This window comes from Lolium rigidum, chromosome 4 (genome assembly GCF_022539505.1).
Source record: "Lolium rigidum isolate FL_2022 chromosome 4, APGP_CSIRO_Lrig_0.1, whole genome shotgun sequence".
Taxonomy (NCBI): Eukaryota; Viridiplantae; Streptophyta; class Magnoliopsida; order Poales; family Poaceae; genus Lolium; species Lolium rigidum.
Genome location: NC_061511.1, coordinates 55,160,499 through 55,176,690, shown reverse-complemented (window position 1 = coordinate 55,176,690; position 16,192 = coordinate 55,160,499). Strand labels below are relative to the sequence as shown.

The 16,192-nt window shown below is 42.6% G+C and overlaps 2 protein-coding genes across 2 annotated transcripts; both read left to right on the top strand.

Annotated features, from left to right (window-relative positions):
- Positions 1-432: 432 nt before the first annotated feature.
- LOC124650653 (DNA repair protein RAD51 homolog 2-like) lies at positions 433-4,064 on the top strand. The gene is made up of 12 exons (XM_047190168.1): positions 433-516; positions 593-706; positions 792-941; positions 1,237-1,340; positions 1,429-1,492; positions 1,619-1,674; positions 1,921-2,001; positions 2,681-2,746; positions 2,848-2,939; positions 3,021-3,137; positions 3,769-3,912; positions 3,996-4,064. The coding sequence occupies exons 1-12, from the start codon at positions 433-435 to the stop codon at positions 4,022-4,024; spliced, it is 1,101 nt and encodes a 366-aa protein (XP_047046124.1). The 3' UTR covers positions 4,025-4,064.
- A 1,159-nt stretch (positions 4,065-5,223) lies between these two features.
- LOC124708056 (probable ascorbate-specific transmembrane electron transporter 1) lies at positions 5,224-6,310 on the top strand. Its single transcript, XM_047239742.1, has 4 exons — positions 5,224-5,388; positions 5,550-5,598; positions 5,696-5,895; positions 6,056-6,310. Exons 1-4 carry the CDS (start codon positions 5,224-5,226, stop codon positions 6,308-6,310), a joined length of 669 nt encoding a protein of 222 aa, XP_047095698.1.
- Positions 6,311-16,192: the final 9,882 nt, after the last annotated feature.

The following is a 16,192-nucleotide window of genomic DNA, read 5'->3' as shown; positions in this document are numbered from 1 at the left end:
GGCGCACCGGCAGCCATCTCGTCATCCTCAAACCCTAGGATAGGGTTATATATATCTTTTTTTTTAGTTTAAAATTCATATAAAGGGCTTTCTTTTGTAGTTTAAATTTGCCCAAAATAGGGCATATGTTCAATGAAATATGGTTTAGATTTAATTGTTTTTGTTTTTTCCTTTTTTGGTTGTATTTTACTTTTGAGGTGCGTTCGCACGTTGGACGCAGTGCACAACCCAAATAGATCAACAACCCTGTTTAGATGTTCGTGCAGCAACCCAAGCTGTCTAAAATGGACGACTCGATGCGTCCGTTTGGGTTGCCCCGTTGGAGAGGCAAAACGATACGCGCAAACGGAACTGAAAATTTGGAATCGCATTTCCGGATTCGCCCCAAATCCGTCCTCTCCTCCCCGCCCCGCGAGCTCTCCAGCGGCAGCGATGGCCAACAAGCTGGTTTCGGACATGCGGCTGCCTCCCCACCTCGCCCACCTCCTCGCCGCGCGCCGCCTCACCACCGCCAAGGTCAGCCATCACCTCCGCGCCCCCCTTCTCGCCCCACCGTGAAACCTGCCGCCGCCTCTAACCTCCTCCGCCCCAGGACGTGCTGTCGCTGCCGGAGGTGGAGCTCATGACCCTGCTCGACGCCGGCATCCTCACCGCCCGCGCCGCCGTCTCCCACGTCAGCGAGTTCGCCTGCCCACCCTGCCAAACGGTACCACCGCCGCCTCGCCTCCTTCGCCGTTTCGGGTTTCCGAGCGATTAATGTGGGCTCGTTTTGCGACTAATGATTTGCGCAGGCGCTCACGCTCCTGGAGGAGCGGGTCAGGCTGGGAGGCGGCGGCCGGCTGGCCACCACGCTCTGCGGGCTGGATGAGGCGCTGGGCGGAGGTATCCCCCTGGGGAAGCTCACCGAGGTAGTCGGGCCCTCGGGGATCGGCAAGACGCAGGTGAGACGCTCCGCTTCAGGATTTGCACCGAAGATTTGCTCTCTGTAGTTTCGCTGTAACTGTATGAGCTTTAGCGGTGTATATGCGAGTCTGGTGTGTTCCTGAATGTCAACTAATTCGTGTGTCCACGACTCGCCGTGCTTAGATGGGCATGCAAGATGCAACAGAGAAGTAGAAGTAATGGACCTCGTGTGTTTATATCGAATCGAAAGTCATTAGCTTTCTCTTCAGCAATTGTGGTGGTACTAAATTATACATTTAGTAGAGATTTGTTGAAAGTTTGCACGCTCTGCAGCTTTGCCTGAAGCTTGCACTGTTGGCAACATTACCAGAATGCTACGGGGGCTTAAACGGCCGAGTTGTGTATATTGACACTGAATCCAAGTTCTCTTCGCGGAGGTAGCTTAGTTTCAGCTTGCTACTCACATGTTCCAAGCATGTCATTTAGGAAATATTTGTAGTCATCAACCGTCGCAATATATTACAGGATGATTGAGATAGGCCAGAAAAGCTTTCCTCAAGTATTCAGGCAAGAAGGCTTGGCACAAAAGGTTATTAGAATTCATCATCTACTTATCTACATCATAAATTTCTTGATCTTTCAGGTTTGAACTTTTGTGCTTACTTAGGTGACTTCTTCAGCTGTTGTTTCATGCATTCTCTTTCTTTTGCCGCAGATGGCTGGCAGGATCCTAGTGATGCGACCAACATCATTATCTGATTTCACAAAAAGGTATGTTTTTTTTTTTCTTGACACTCAACCGGTCGAAGGCTGATGTCCAGTGATTGATGTTCTAGTGTCCGTGAAGGATCATACAATGACTCTCGAAATGCTCTTCTTCTACCCAACACGTTATGGTCATTGTTTTAATTTTTGTGAATTACTAGGATGTTCCTCATCATTTATGTGTATAAGAGAAATCCATCATACTACAAAACACTCAAATGTCGTTTTGATGTTTTCCTCGCACTTGTACAGTTTGGAGCAGATGAAGGTCACTCTACTCCAGAACGATGTCAAGTTACTTATTGTTGACAGCGTGGCTGCTCTCACGTCCTCGTAAGATATGAGCACTAGAATATATTATTTCCCTTTTGCTTTTGATTCAAACAATAATATGTTTTTAGAATGACCAGCTAATGATAGCTTTGATAATGAGTATTGCAGTTGCTTTAGCATATTCGTGCATTCGGCATCTACCATTTCAGAATGCTATTATACTTAATCGAATATCATTAATTGAACACTGATTGCCAATTCATTGGTATGTGCAAACTGTTGGTAACTAGCAATTTCTTCCATATATTATGGAAATTTTTGGAATATGTCAGAAGTTCCTAAACATGACCAGATATTTAGTGGTATGCTAACACACTAAACAATGTGCATGGTAGGTTTTATAATTTATATACAACTATGAGTTAAATAATCGACAGTGCCTTTTATAATTATAGCTGTTGGTCTCAATTACAAAGGACACTGCCACAATGCAGTTATGTAGTGGTGCTTTAGCATGAGTGATTCCCATGTTTTAAGGCCATCTCGATATTACGTGCAAGTTTTTTTTTTTGAGAAAACGCAAAATACTTTTGTGTTTCATTTCATTGAATAGATAGAGTTTGTTACAAAACTCCTAGGAGGCAAGATACAAAGTTTGCCTCTTCTAGTATGGTTCATTCTTATGTTAACAAGAGAATATTCAAGTTTCTAATATTTTACCTTGATGTACATGTGGCAGGGAGAACGAAAGAGGTACAACAGGTTTCGCGCAACACCCTCTGAGATGGGCTCTTTCATTTCTTAAGTGTGCTTCCTAGACCTAATATTCATAGATTCCCTTATATATTTGTTTTGGCTACACTGGTGATCCTGCTAAATGCTTCTCATTTCTTTTCTGTCCTGCAGGTCTATAGCAGAGTTTGCAAGAATTCCAGTCGTAGTTACAAACCAAGTCCGCAGCCAAAGTAACGATGATGGTTATCATTACTCGTTTGAAGGTTTGTGCGTCATTCCAAGAAAACAGATTATCTTGGACAATTTGTTGAACTTGACTTGATATTCCTATTAATCCCCTGCAGTAAAAAAGTTGGGTGATGGCAATGGTGCTGAAAGAATTGAATCTCATCTTGTTGCTGCTCTAGGAATCCAGTGGGCTCACGCTGTAACTATCCGTCTAGTCTTCGAATCCCACTCAGGTTTTGTATATACATGTGTTGTGAATCACCTTAATTTTTTTTATCTTCATCTTATAGTCTACGACTGTTGACCTACAAAACAAGTGGCACACACCGAATCACGCACGTGCGCACACAGAGACACACAAGAGTGACCAATTCTAAGATTTCGAAAACCAACTGCCTTTTATTCTGAGATTTTCAAAATTCGCAGGTTACAGTTTCGGATATAGAAAAGATGCAGTTATATGCATTTTGGTTTGGAGGATTAATTAGAGGAGTTTAGTGGAGTGAAAAAAGATCGTTTTTCCAGAAACTGGATCCAGGCAAGTTGGGGTTCGTTGGTTTGCTAACCTGTGGTTCTTGATGCTTTTGGAATCTTTGGTGACACGGTTCAAACCTTGATCCAAAGAGATTTCGAAACCTGTTGAAAGCCATATGCTCGTTAAATGAATTGATGTAGCATGGCACTGAGCTTCCATTTCTGAACAGCCCTAGTCAAACCTGAGGATCTGCAACAATTCTTATTCGGTTTTCAACTTCCGTAATATTCGTTAACTCAAATCTCTTTGACCCATTATAGTCAATTGGTGAACTATCTGGTTAACCATATGAAGCCACATAACAGTGTTACATTTACGTGTTCCCACAGGTCACAGGTTCATCAAGGTGGCGAAATCTCCCATGTCTCCAGCAGTAGCATTTCCTTTCATTGTGGAATCATCTGGCATTACATTGCTAACTGATGAAGGCATTGATGTGTCAGGTCCTGAGATAACCTCTATCCGCTGTCAAGGTACAGTTAGTATTGTCGACACATAATGAGCTCAAGCCTTTGCTCTTCCTTCCATTGGTCATTCTAACACAGACTTTTCTCAGGGCAAAATCTGCTGGGTCTGGGAGAATGACCATTTGAATGCTCTGCAGTTGCAGCAACATGGACAATCCTGCATTCTCATCTGTTAACCGGTACCAGTTTTGATAACACACGTGGATGTATTTTGGTGCAAACTGTGCTGGTCCTGTGCCCTTTGAAAACTGAGGACGAATCCTCAACACGTTTGCATTCGTGGATCTGCAGGAGATGATCGGAAAGAACTTAAGAATGGTGATGAGTGTGCTTATGCCACTTCCACTTGTCATGACGAAAAGCAGAGGCAAGATATGTGCATAGTATATTGGGTAGAAGCCTTGTTAGTATATAGGTTAGAGTATTAGGATTTTCTAATCCGATTACGTTTGTTGAAGGGATTATTAGTTGCTACAGATAAAAATCTCATTTTCTCCTCCAGTTTAGATCAAGTTTCTGCAGACAACTCTGATTCTTGCAAGTTGTTATGTACCGCCGCACAACAATCCAAGTGAAGTTTTCCTTTTAGTATGTAGCACCAAGCTCAGGGAATTCGCTGCCTATTCTCGTCTTGAACCTGTCTGTGGTCGTCTACGGCAAATTTGGAGTCGCCATATCGGAGGCGATGGGTAATGGGTAATGATGATGATGTTTTTCTGTCAACCTCGACGGATGTTGCATTCCTAGTGATGTGTGTGAGGACTGAGGTTGACTTGGTGTGCCCTGTTGGTGGCGGTCAGTTGGTTTCCACTAGGTTTTTCTCTAATTAACAAGGCAGTTCTCTTCGCCTGAATTAGTCGGCTTGTTTCAAAAAATATTGGCAGGGCGTGCACTACTGGGCCATGCACATCGGACATACGTAGCACCGGACGCCTTCCTGATGTCGATGTCTTGGACATCATCATCCTCCTGCTGCTCACTCCGGCACATGTCAAAGCCTTCTCCAAGGGCTGAGGTCGAGGCATAGAGTTCATCTGCCGTGGCTGCCGTCCAAACACAGCACCTTGGCTAAAACCAAACACGACCTGGCAATAAACACCAGACAAAATCTGTCTGCCATTCCAAAACGCAGGCCGGCGCAGATTACACATGCAAAGAAGTTGTCCTTGACCCGGTTCTGCCCGCGCAAACTCGCATTGGATGCTCCTCCGCCCTCTACTTAACCAGCCGTCCACCAGGTTAACCACACGCAAAAACTGAGCTCAGCTCCATTGCCGGTGTCGGTTAGTTTCAAACCAGCGCGGTTGTGAAGCCACCATGCCGGTCAAGAGCGGCGCGAGCTTCCGGCTCTCCGCGCTGCCGGTGGTGCTCATGGCGCAGCTGCTCGCCGCTGCCGTGTTCACTCTCACGCTCGTCTGGGTGCTGCACTTCCGGGGCGGCGTCTCCTGGGAGATGAGCTCCAACCCGCAGCTGGTTTACACGGTAAAAAACTACTCTGTACTCCACTCCCGAGCACTAAATTCAAATCCCAATTCAAATTCAATCTCACCTTTCGGCCGGCTTGTCCAAAAAAAATAAACGGGGAAAACTGCACAAGTACCGTGCATGAAGTGATGATCTTCTACATCGTTGGATTTTGACAGGCACACCCTCTCTTCATGGTCATCGGCCTTGTCATCTGCACCGGAGAAGGTAACTAATTCAGCACCCATTTTACATTTTTACTCTGCACCAGAAACGGATCAAAGGACTCACCTAGCTAGCTTCGCAATTGAAACTCGATGTGCAGCGGTGATGGCGTACAGGATCGTCCTGGGCCCACGGGCGGCCAAGAAGGCGGTGCACCTGCTGCTGCATCTGCTCTCCCTGGGCTTTGCCGCCGTCGGACTGTACGCCGCCGTCAAGTTCCACAATGACGCCGGCCTCGCCCACATCCGCTCGCTACATGCTTGGCTGGGGATAGCCACCATAGGCCTCTACGCCCTCCAGGTTCCATACATTACTATTCCACTAGAACATACTGGTTGCAGTCCAACACGATTATACAATCTAAAATATCCATCTTCTGTCTACAGCTACAGTGTTATGTAGTAAAAAATCGCAATAAGTTTTTAGTTGTTGTTAACCAAAACATATTGTGGTTGTGCAGTGGCTCGTGGCATTCGTGTACTTCGTATTCCCTGGGGCTATGATGACGATGAGGGCAGACTATGCGCCATGGCACATCTTCTTCGGCATCGTCATCTTCCTCATGGCCATCTGCACCGCCGAGACAGGCCTTGTGAGGTTCATTTTCCCTGGCAACTACCCGAGCGAGGCTTTCGTGGTCAACTTCAATGGGATCGCCATATTCATGTTTGGCGTGGCCGTTGTCCTAGCTGTCATACTTCCATCTAGATACTAGCTTACTGCAACTCTATGCCTTATGATCGAGACTATGCATTAAAGGGCAGAGAAGAAAAACAGTCGCCCCTTAATTTATTCCTCATTTTATCCCACTTTTTAAGTGAGAAAAATGTAAAGGGTCTTATTGCTGCATGATACAACTCTAGCATGTATAGACAAGATTCTAACTACTGTAGCAACATGAAAAACATTTCAAACACACTCATGCAATGAAAATATGACACATACGCAACAATTCTTATTTTCGTGCAAGAGATCTTTGAATAATTAATGTCATAAAACTAACACATGCAACAAAAAAATGTAACCTATGCAAAATCGATGAACACATGTGAGTATGTACAATCCGTTCTATGCACGGAGGTATATCATCACAAAATAATACCTTCAGATGAAAATGAACACTTCATTAATTAAGGTCATCATTAAGAACGTGAAATGTTTGGTGTCACCTAGAACATAGTTGTAATAAGGCTCATATATGCTGATCTGAGCTTTGAATCTTCTTGTGATGACATTTTCCCCTTCAACAAGATATGTAATGGAAAATATTTAAATGCCAACCATTCTTTCTGTCCTTGCAAGTTTTACACGAGGCAAAAAAAATCCAACGCCGCTAGAGGAAAACACGAATTCACGTCCCACCCTAAAGAGAAACCTTCCAAAACCCAGAAACTAGACAAGAAGCAGAGATGTTGGCACCCACGACAATGGTGGTCATGGTTGGTGACCCTTACACTGACAAGTATATCCCTCATCCCCCGCACTCGTCTCACAACAGTTCCTCGAGGACCCGCTGCCATGTGTTGTGCCCTCCACCCGCCTACACAATGCACACTTGTCAGAATGCACCCCTTACAACAACTGACACCCGTTCCATGTCCCGATTCCCACAACACCGTTCGCACGCAGGTAATTTTTTTTGTTTTATTTCATATGGAAGGGTGAAAGACATGTCTGTATGAAGAAGGAAGAATAATACAAAATCAAAGGAAATTTTGGAACAAAAAACAGGAAGCTTACCTCATTATTTTTTGGGAACATACAATTTGGATTCATGTCATAGTGGTGCCACACTGTAACATCCCAAGTTTCAACAATAATAAAATCAAGAGAGAGTTTCAACTATTCAAAATTTGCAACAAACAAAAACTTTTTATATGCATATAGTGCCACATATAGTTTCATGCATTTGAGTGCTTTTCTTATGTGCAATTGCCATGATGAGTGTTAGCATGATTATCAATTGCTATGTGAACCCTAACAAAGATGATCAAACCCTAATTTGAGAAGAAATAGAGAAAATAGGAAAAACCCATATTTCACTTACATACACAATATGCCAAATTGCAACTCTTCACCCTAGGCCATAATTGCTTGCCCTCTTGCTTGTAAAATGCTTAGATATGATAAACTAACACAATTGCATCCTTGGATCAAGAATCAAACACAAGGCAATCAAGTTTTCTTCATACATATGATAATGGTCATATGACCCAAAAATAATTTCTTCACTACTTTACCCCTCTGGTTTTCTCAATTCTTAAACTAAACTAGGTCAACCAAAGCCAGGTCATCTAAGACCATGTCAAGGTGAGTAACTTTGATGTTGACCACCATGGCTAGAGTTGACTAGGTTGACCAGTAACAAGGTGACAAGTAGTGATGCTGAAATAAAGAGAAGATCATGTCACTTTTGCCATTTTGCAAAACAACTCCAAATTGACCAAAACCACCACCAACCCAACACATTAATTATATAAATGAGATCCACCAAAAAGAAAACAAAAATTCAAACAAAAAGTACTTGCGGCCATTTAATCAAACACTTGGCAGGCATAATTTGCAATTTGTGTTACATGCTTTTATCCAGTGGTTTCTTGCCTAAACCACCTCTACCTTGTGATCATCAGCCCTCTCTATGATCCCTGCCTCTAGTCCAGTACTTGCCATGGCTGGTTAAAGTGAAAAAGTGAGAGAAAACTACCATGTCAAGCACACACGGCCAACTTTGGCATCCCTCTCGCTTGCCCTCCTCTCAACTCTTCTCCTTGTCCCAGAGCATCTTGGCATCACCAGGCATCTCACTGTATGCAGCCCAGCCTCGCCAAGCCTTGGCATTGGCCAGAACGCCCGCGTCCAAAACCATGCCAGGACGCGCCAGCACGCGCGCTCACCGCGCACTGGCCGCGCCAGTACGTCGAGCACTTGATCGACGTCGTCCTCCTCCTGCATCCCTACCACCACGTTGAGCATCTACTCCACGCCCTCTACCACCTAGCCACACTCAAACGCCTGCGGAGGCCTCGTCACCGTCGTCCTCGCCGGCGAAGTACCGCGGGTACCGCAGTACTCATCACACGCGCCCGAGCCATCCTCTCACCCTTTTCTCTCGTCTCGATACGGAGTTGAGCATCTCCGAGGACACCGGGCTAGCCGTAGCAGTCCTCGCCTTGCCCTTTCGCCCGCCACAGGAGCCGCGCCATGGCCGTTCCTTCTCAGCACCCCGCGGCCAACCCTCGACCCTATAAATAGAGGCGATCGGCTCCTCCATTCCTCACACCATTCACTCCCCTCTCCTCACTGAGCCACCTCCACCCATCAATTTCACCAATCGTCGCCGGAGACGCTCGAATTGCGAGCTCAAGACCGCCGGAGCTCGCGGAAGCTCGCTGCCGATTGGAGCCTCCCCGAGCGCCGCCGCTGCACCGAGCTGTTCCTCGTCGACGACCACTTCCCCGAGCACACTCGCCCGGACACCCGCAACGGCCCGGTAGGCTCCCCGACCCCCTAGGCTCGCCGCCAGTGAGCTCGCCTCTCGCCGGAGACGACGACGCTCACACGCCGTCGATCTCCTTTCTAATCCTACGGCTTAGATGCGGCGTACCGTTTCGCTGGTTAAAACGTCGCCGACAGGTGGACCCCACCTCGTCAGGGCAGCCCACTCGCACCCGTGGCTTGTTGGGCTGCGCAGTGAATTTAATTCCTGTTTCGGCCCAGTAGTGTTTCCCGCCTAAGCCCACGATTCAAATTTGGATTTAATCTTAATTCAAATTGTTCTGCAGATGGTTAGTAAAATTTGAATAGTTTGAAATCTGCCAAACCAAATTTAACAAACTTTATACCGTTGGAAAGCCCATGAAATTATCTAGTTCATGCCACTGGTCCCACCTCCAAATTCAAAGTAGATTTAATTTGATAAAAAATACAAGACAGGGACTTTTGTACAATCAAACTCTATTTAAAATTTAACCAGAATAGATCTTGAATTGATTCCAATGCTAATAAATCACAAATGATGTCCCCTAATTGATTATGCAATAATATAGACATGTTATTTGTATGATCATGGACTAGATGAAATAAAATGGCTATGTAGTCAATTCTAGAGCAATTAAACTTGAATTTCAAATTTAACAAATAATATGAGAGCTACTCTCTCATTTAAATCTTGATCCTAAGTAATATAACCAGGGGGAAAGACTTAGGCTAATGAACCCTTGATAAGTATTACTTAGAGATTTTAATTCATTTAAATGTTAGTATTAAACTAGGTGAAGTGTAGCACTTCAATTAAATTACACTCCCATATAATAGATATGAAATGTTGACTTTGGTCAACCTATATTTCATACCTGATTATTATATGAAGAGATTAAATCTTAATAAGATGTAATAAGAAGAAAATTAATTTCTCTAAGGATCTAAATACTACATTAAAGAAATAGGAATAATGAGAGGAAATTATTTTTCCTTAATTAAAGATTAAGCAAATAATCCACCATGCCATGTTTGATTGATGATAGGATTAGTGTGTGGACTCTTTTGAGTGTTTCTAGTTTAGTATGTGAGCTTGGTTTAGTATTTATACCTCGTATTCGTATATAGACGCTAGTAACGAGGAATACCAAGAGGAGGAGGCCTACTCTCAGGAAGAAGAAGAGAACTTCGATAACTACTCAGCTCAAGGCAAGCTAATACTCTTGCTAAACCACCATGATGCAAAGCTCTACAAGAGCAAGACACCATCACCCATTTAATTTTATGTATTACCTATCCCATGTTTTTACCTTGCAATTACTTTTGCTTATTTACTTCAAATTACTTTTTGATTTATGATTCACTTGGTATAGAGTAGAACAAGATTAAAGGTTAGCTTAGAAACACTCAAAGCTAGATAGCACCCCTCATGAGATAGTTGCTAGTGCTAATTAAATAAAATTTGACTACTCTAGATGGGAACATGTGACTTTGAAATGAATTTGAAACCTTGGAAGGATGATTCATTCCATTGAAGGACTTTGAAGGTGAATATGACCAAGAGAAGATGGTGATTTTTGATATAAAACTGATATGGGTTTGAATGCGATACCCTTCCAATTATACAAGTACCCCCACAATACCTGATTATGGGTAGGGCTTAACTAGAAACTTGTGTATTTTAGTATGGGTTCCCTCTAAACAAGCATCATAGGGGTTACGCCGAGGCTGCCTCCGTATATGAGAAATGATGTGAATATGAGGTGAATGTACGACCCAAGCCCTGTGCGGTTCCGGGTTAACAGTTGGTTTTCACCGGGAGGCCAAGCTCATGGGGAGAGGTGCCTATACTAGGACATATAAGTGAAAGGTTAAGGTTGATGATCCGCGTACGAGTTACGATGATTCGGGGTTATCCTCGACGGATGTAATCAAAAGTTGTGGCACAAGAGTACAACCTTTGCAGAGTGTTAAACCTATTCGAATAGCCGTGTCCGCGGTTATGGACGATTGGAAAGGCCATACTATTTCCGTTATCAAAATTTTGAAATGATTAATTTGAATGGTGATTTGACTTGGATCCCAAATGAATTGTGGGAATGACACTAATGTTCCCACTTGAGTTAGTCTTGCAAATGATGGGTTTTTACTAAATGTTTATCAAATTAAAACTTGGCTTTATGCAAATAAACCTAGAGCTTAGTACCCCTTACTACACTTAATATGTTTTACCTTAGTATTAGTTTGCGAGTACTTTAAAAGTACTCATGGCTTTGCCCTGGCTATTCAAATGCCAGACTTTGAAGAGGAGCAACGATATCGGGATGACGGACAACGGGACGTCTACGATAACTAGGATCGTCTTCTAACGTCAAGCGTTGCCTGTGGAATAGATAGTCCGCTACTACTACGCTTCCGCTACTTATTTGTGATGTTGAACAATCTATTTGTGTAATATTGGATCATGTGATCCCTTGTTGTAAGACCTTATGTGTTGTAATAAATGATGACTCTGAACTACTTACTATTATGTCTCGCAAAAACAATCTTCACGGGATTGCGATGTATGATGTAATAGGGCATCCGGACTTAAAAATTCGGGTGTTGACAAGTTGGTATCAGAGCCATTGTTTGACCTTAGGAGACCCTAGTTAGAATGGACGTTTAACAAACTAGCCAATTATGAAAAATACAATCATACCCTTACCTTTGAGATCTTTTTAAACTAGCCAATTCATGTTCTTATTTATAAGTTACTTAAAATTTTGAACACTTGCACTTCTCTAACTTGCTCATTGATACGTCCAAATTGCATCACTATTTTGTATCATAATTTGCTGTTATTCATTGATATATTTCATATTGGGACACAATACTTATGTTATTTCATCTATTTTGCATGTTTCATCATTATTGGAGGATCGAACGCCGGAGCCAGGATTCTGCTGGAAAAAGCACCGTCGAACGCAATATTTCGGAAGATCAAGCTGTGGAAGGAAATTATACCAAAAATCCTATTTTTCAAGATGACGAAGGAAGCCGAAGGAGGAGCCAGGAGGAGCCGGGGTGGGCCCACACCCTAGGGCGGCGCGGCCCGTGGCCCCGGCCGCGCCGCCATGTGGTGTGAGGGGCCCACGACCCCTTTCGCCTCCTTTTCTTCGCCAAACCCTTCGACCCGAAGACCTAAGCCACGGAGGGTACCTCACGAAGAGTTACGGCCGCCTCTCGCGGGGCGGAGAACACCGAGAGAGAAAGAACTCTCCGGCGGGCGGGAATCCGCCGGGAAATTCCCTCCGGAGGGGGAAATCGACGCCATCGTCACCGCCATCGAGCTGGACATCATCTCCATCACCATCATCATCATCTCCACCATCATCACCGCCATCTCCACCGCTGGACATCGTCACCGCTGTAGCAATTTGGGTTTGATCTTGATTGTTTGATAGGGGAAACTCTCCGGTATCTATTCATACTTGTTGTTGATGCTATTGAGTGAAACCATTGAACCAAGTTCATGTTCAGATTGTTATTCATCATCATATCACCTCCGATCATGTTCCATATGATGTCTCGTGAGTAGTTCGTTTAGTTCTTGAGGACATGGGTGAAGTCTAAATGTTAGTAGTGAACTATGGTTGAGTAATATTCAATGGTGTGATATTTAAGTTGTGGTGTTATTCTTCTAGTGGTGTCATGTGAACGTCGACTACATGACACTTCACCATTTATGGGCCTAGGGGGATGCATCTTGTATTCGTTTGCTAATTGCGGGGTTGCCGGAGTGACGAAACCTAAACCCCCGTTGGTATATCGATGCGGGAGGGATCGCAGGATCTCGCAGTTTAAGGTCTGTGGTTAGATTTATTCTTAATTACTTTCTTGTAGTTGCGGATGCTTGCAAGGGGTATAATCACAAGTATGTATTTAGTCCTAGGAAGGGCAGTACATTAGCATAGGTTCACCCACACAACACTTATCATAACAATGAAGATTATTTAGCCGTATGTAGCGAAAGCACTAGACTAAAATCCCATGTGTCCTCGAGAACGTTTGGTCATTATAAGTAAACAAACCGGCTTGTCCTTTGTGTTAAAAGGATTGGGCCACTCGCTGCAATTATTTCTCTCGTACTTTACATACTCGTACTTTATTCAACTCGTTACATCAAAACCCCCGAATACTTGTCCGTGAGCATTTACGGTGAATCCTTCATCGAAACTGCTTGTCAACACCTTCTGCTCCTCGTTGGGATCGACATTCTTACTTATCGAAGATACTACGATACACCCCCTATACTTGTGGGTCATCAAGACTATTTTCACGGCGCCGTTGCCGGGGAGTGAAGCGCTATTGGTAAGTGGAATTGGTAAGGAAAACCTTTCTTGTTGTGCTGATTTTATTTACGTTTCTGCTGCTATAAGTCATTATGGAGAGATCTTCTCTTCATTTTCTATTTGGGAAATCTACTACTACCGCAACGGTAGTGGATGAGGCGCCAGGTGAGGAAGTAATACCATATAAAATACCTACGAAAATTATTGAACATGTTATGGATAACCGCTATGAAGGGGATGGAACTGTCCATCCTGGTGATCATTTACTGTTTTTGCATGAATTATGCGGGTTATTCAAGTGTGCAGGTATTGCTATGGATGAAGTGAGGAAGAAATTATTCTCTTTATCGCTGTCCGGTAAGGCGGCGCATTGGTATAAATTACTGGATAATGGGGATTCTCTTGAATGGAATGATATTGTGCCCCGGTTTTATTCTAAGTTCTATCCTCCAAGTGAAATTCACAAAGATCGGAATCGCATATATAATTTTTGGCCTCATGATGGAGAGAGTATTTCCCAAGCTTGGGGGAGATTGAAGTCTTTAATGCTCAAATGCCCCATTCATGAGCTTCCTGGTAATGTTATTATTGATAATTTCTATGCAAGACTTTCTTTTCAAGACAAGACCTTGCCGGATACTTCTTGTTCGGATCATTTACACGCAACAAAGAAGAGTTTAAAAGGGACCTTCTTGATCGAATCCTAGAAAATACTGAAGGTTGGGAGAACGACAAGGATAGAGAATCGGGTATAATTTATGATTATAAATGCATTGAAGCTTTTATGGATACTCGATAAATTTTGTAATATGAGTGCTACATATGGTCTTGATTCTCAAGTTGCTTGTAAATCTTTATAAAGCTTTTGCCTCTCATTATGAATTGCCTAAGAAGAATTTTGATAAGTATCATGAACCATACAAAGATAAAATTGATTCATCTATTAATAAGTGTGTTGTAGTTGAAACTGCTGATTGTGTTATTCCTGAAGCTTATATTGAAAAAACTCCTTTCCCTGCTAAAATGAAAGAGTACTCTGTTATAAATAGTGCGGTTCATAAAAGTGAAAAGAAACCTGTAGGACCTGAAGAACAAATAAAAATTGAACTCTGCTTGTTGCCATAGTTAAAGACCTAGTGACTGAAAATGTTGAGGATGGTCATATTATTTTCTGTGAAGATGCTTCTAATATTGTTTCACATCCTAATAAACCCAAGCAAGCTAGTGTTCCTATGCTATCTGTTAAAATTGGTGATCATTGCTATTATGGATTATGTGATATTGGTGCAAGTGTTAGTGCTATTCCGTATGAGCTTTACACGGAGATTATGCATGAAATTGATTCTTGTGAACTTGAAGATATTGATGTGGTTATTCAGCTGGCTAATAGAGAAACTATTTCTCCAATTGGTATTGTTCGAGATGTGGAAGTTCTATGTGGTAAGATTAAATATCCTGCTGACTTTTTGGTACTTGGTTCTGCTGCTAGTGATTATTGTCCTATCATTTTTGGTAGACCTTTTCTAAATACTTGTGGAGCTATTATAGATTGCAAGAAAGAGAAAATTTTGACTAAATTTGCTGGTGAATCTTATGAGTTTAACTTCTCTAAATTTACTAAAACTCCTTATAAAGCTGATTTGCCTAGTAATGATTTTAGAATGGAGCAGGTGTGCATCTATTGTTCTTGTTCCTAACAATCCTTTGCGAGCAACATTTGGAGGATAGCGAGAGTGAAATTTTTAGGAAAGAAAGAGATGAACTTGAGGAAATCTTTCTTCGCCAACCTATTCTCAAGCACGATTTACCGAGTGGAAGATTTGGGTACAACACCGCCACCTAAGGAAGATCCTGTTTTTGATTTAAAGCCTTTGCTCGATAATCTTAAATATGCTCATATTGATGATAAGAAAATATATCCTGTTATTATTAGTTCTAAGCTTACGAGTTTGAAGAAGAAAGATTATTGCAAATATTGAAGAAACACCGAGGAGCTATTGGCTACACTCTTGATGATTTGAAGGGGATTTCTCCCTCTATTTGCCAACACGCCATTAATATGGAAGATGATGCGAAGCTCGTTGTTGAACCTCGGCGTCGTCTAATTCCTAAGATGAAGGAAGTGGTAAGGAATGAGGTATTACGACTTCTTGAAGCTGGTATTATATATCCTATTGCTGATAGTAGATGGGTTAGTCCTGTGCACTTGCGTTCCCAAGAAAGGAGGTATGATCGTTGTGCCTAATGATAATGATGAGCTCATTCCTCAAAGAGTAGTTGTAGGGTATAGAATGTGCATTGATTTTCGAAAAGTTAATAAAGTTACTAAGAAAGATCATTACCCTTTACCATTTATTGATCAAATGCTAGAAAGATTGTCTAAAAATACTCATTTTTGCTTTCTTGATGGTTATTCTGGATTTTCACAAATTGCTTGTTAAAGCTAAAGATCAAGAGAAAACCACCTTTACTTGTCCCTATGGAACTTATGCTTATAGACGTATGCCTTTTGGTTTATGTAATGCTCCTGCTACTTTTCAAAGATGCATGTCTGCTATTTTTCATGGTTTTTGTGAAAGTATTGTAGAGGTATTCATGGATGATTTTTCTGTTTATGGGAATTCTTTTGATAGTTGCAGAGATGTGAAGAAACTAACCTTGTTCTTAATTGGGAGAAATGCCACTTTATGGTTAATGAAGGAATTGTATTGGGACATAAAATTTCTGAAAGAGGTATTGAAGTTGATAGAGCTAAAGTTGAAGCAATTGAGAAGATGCCCTATCCG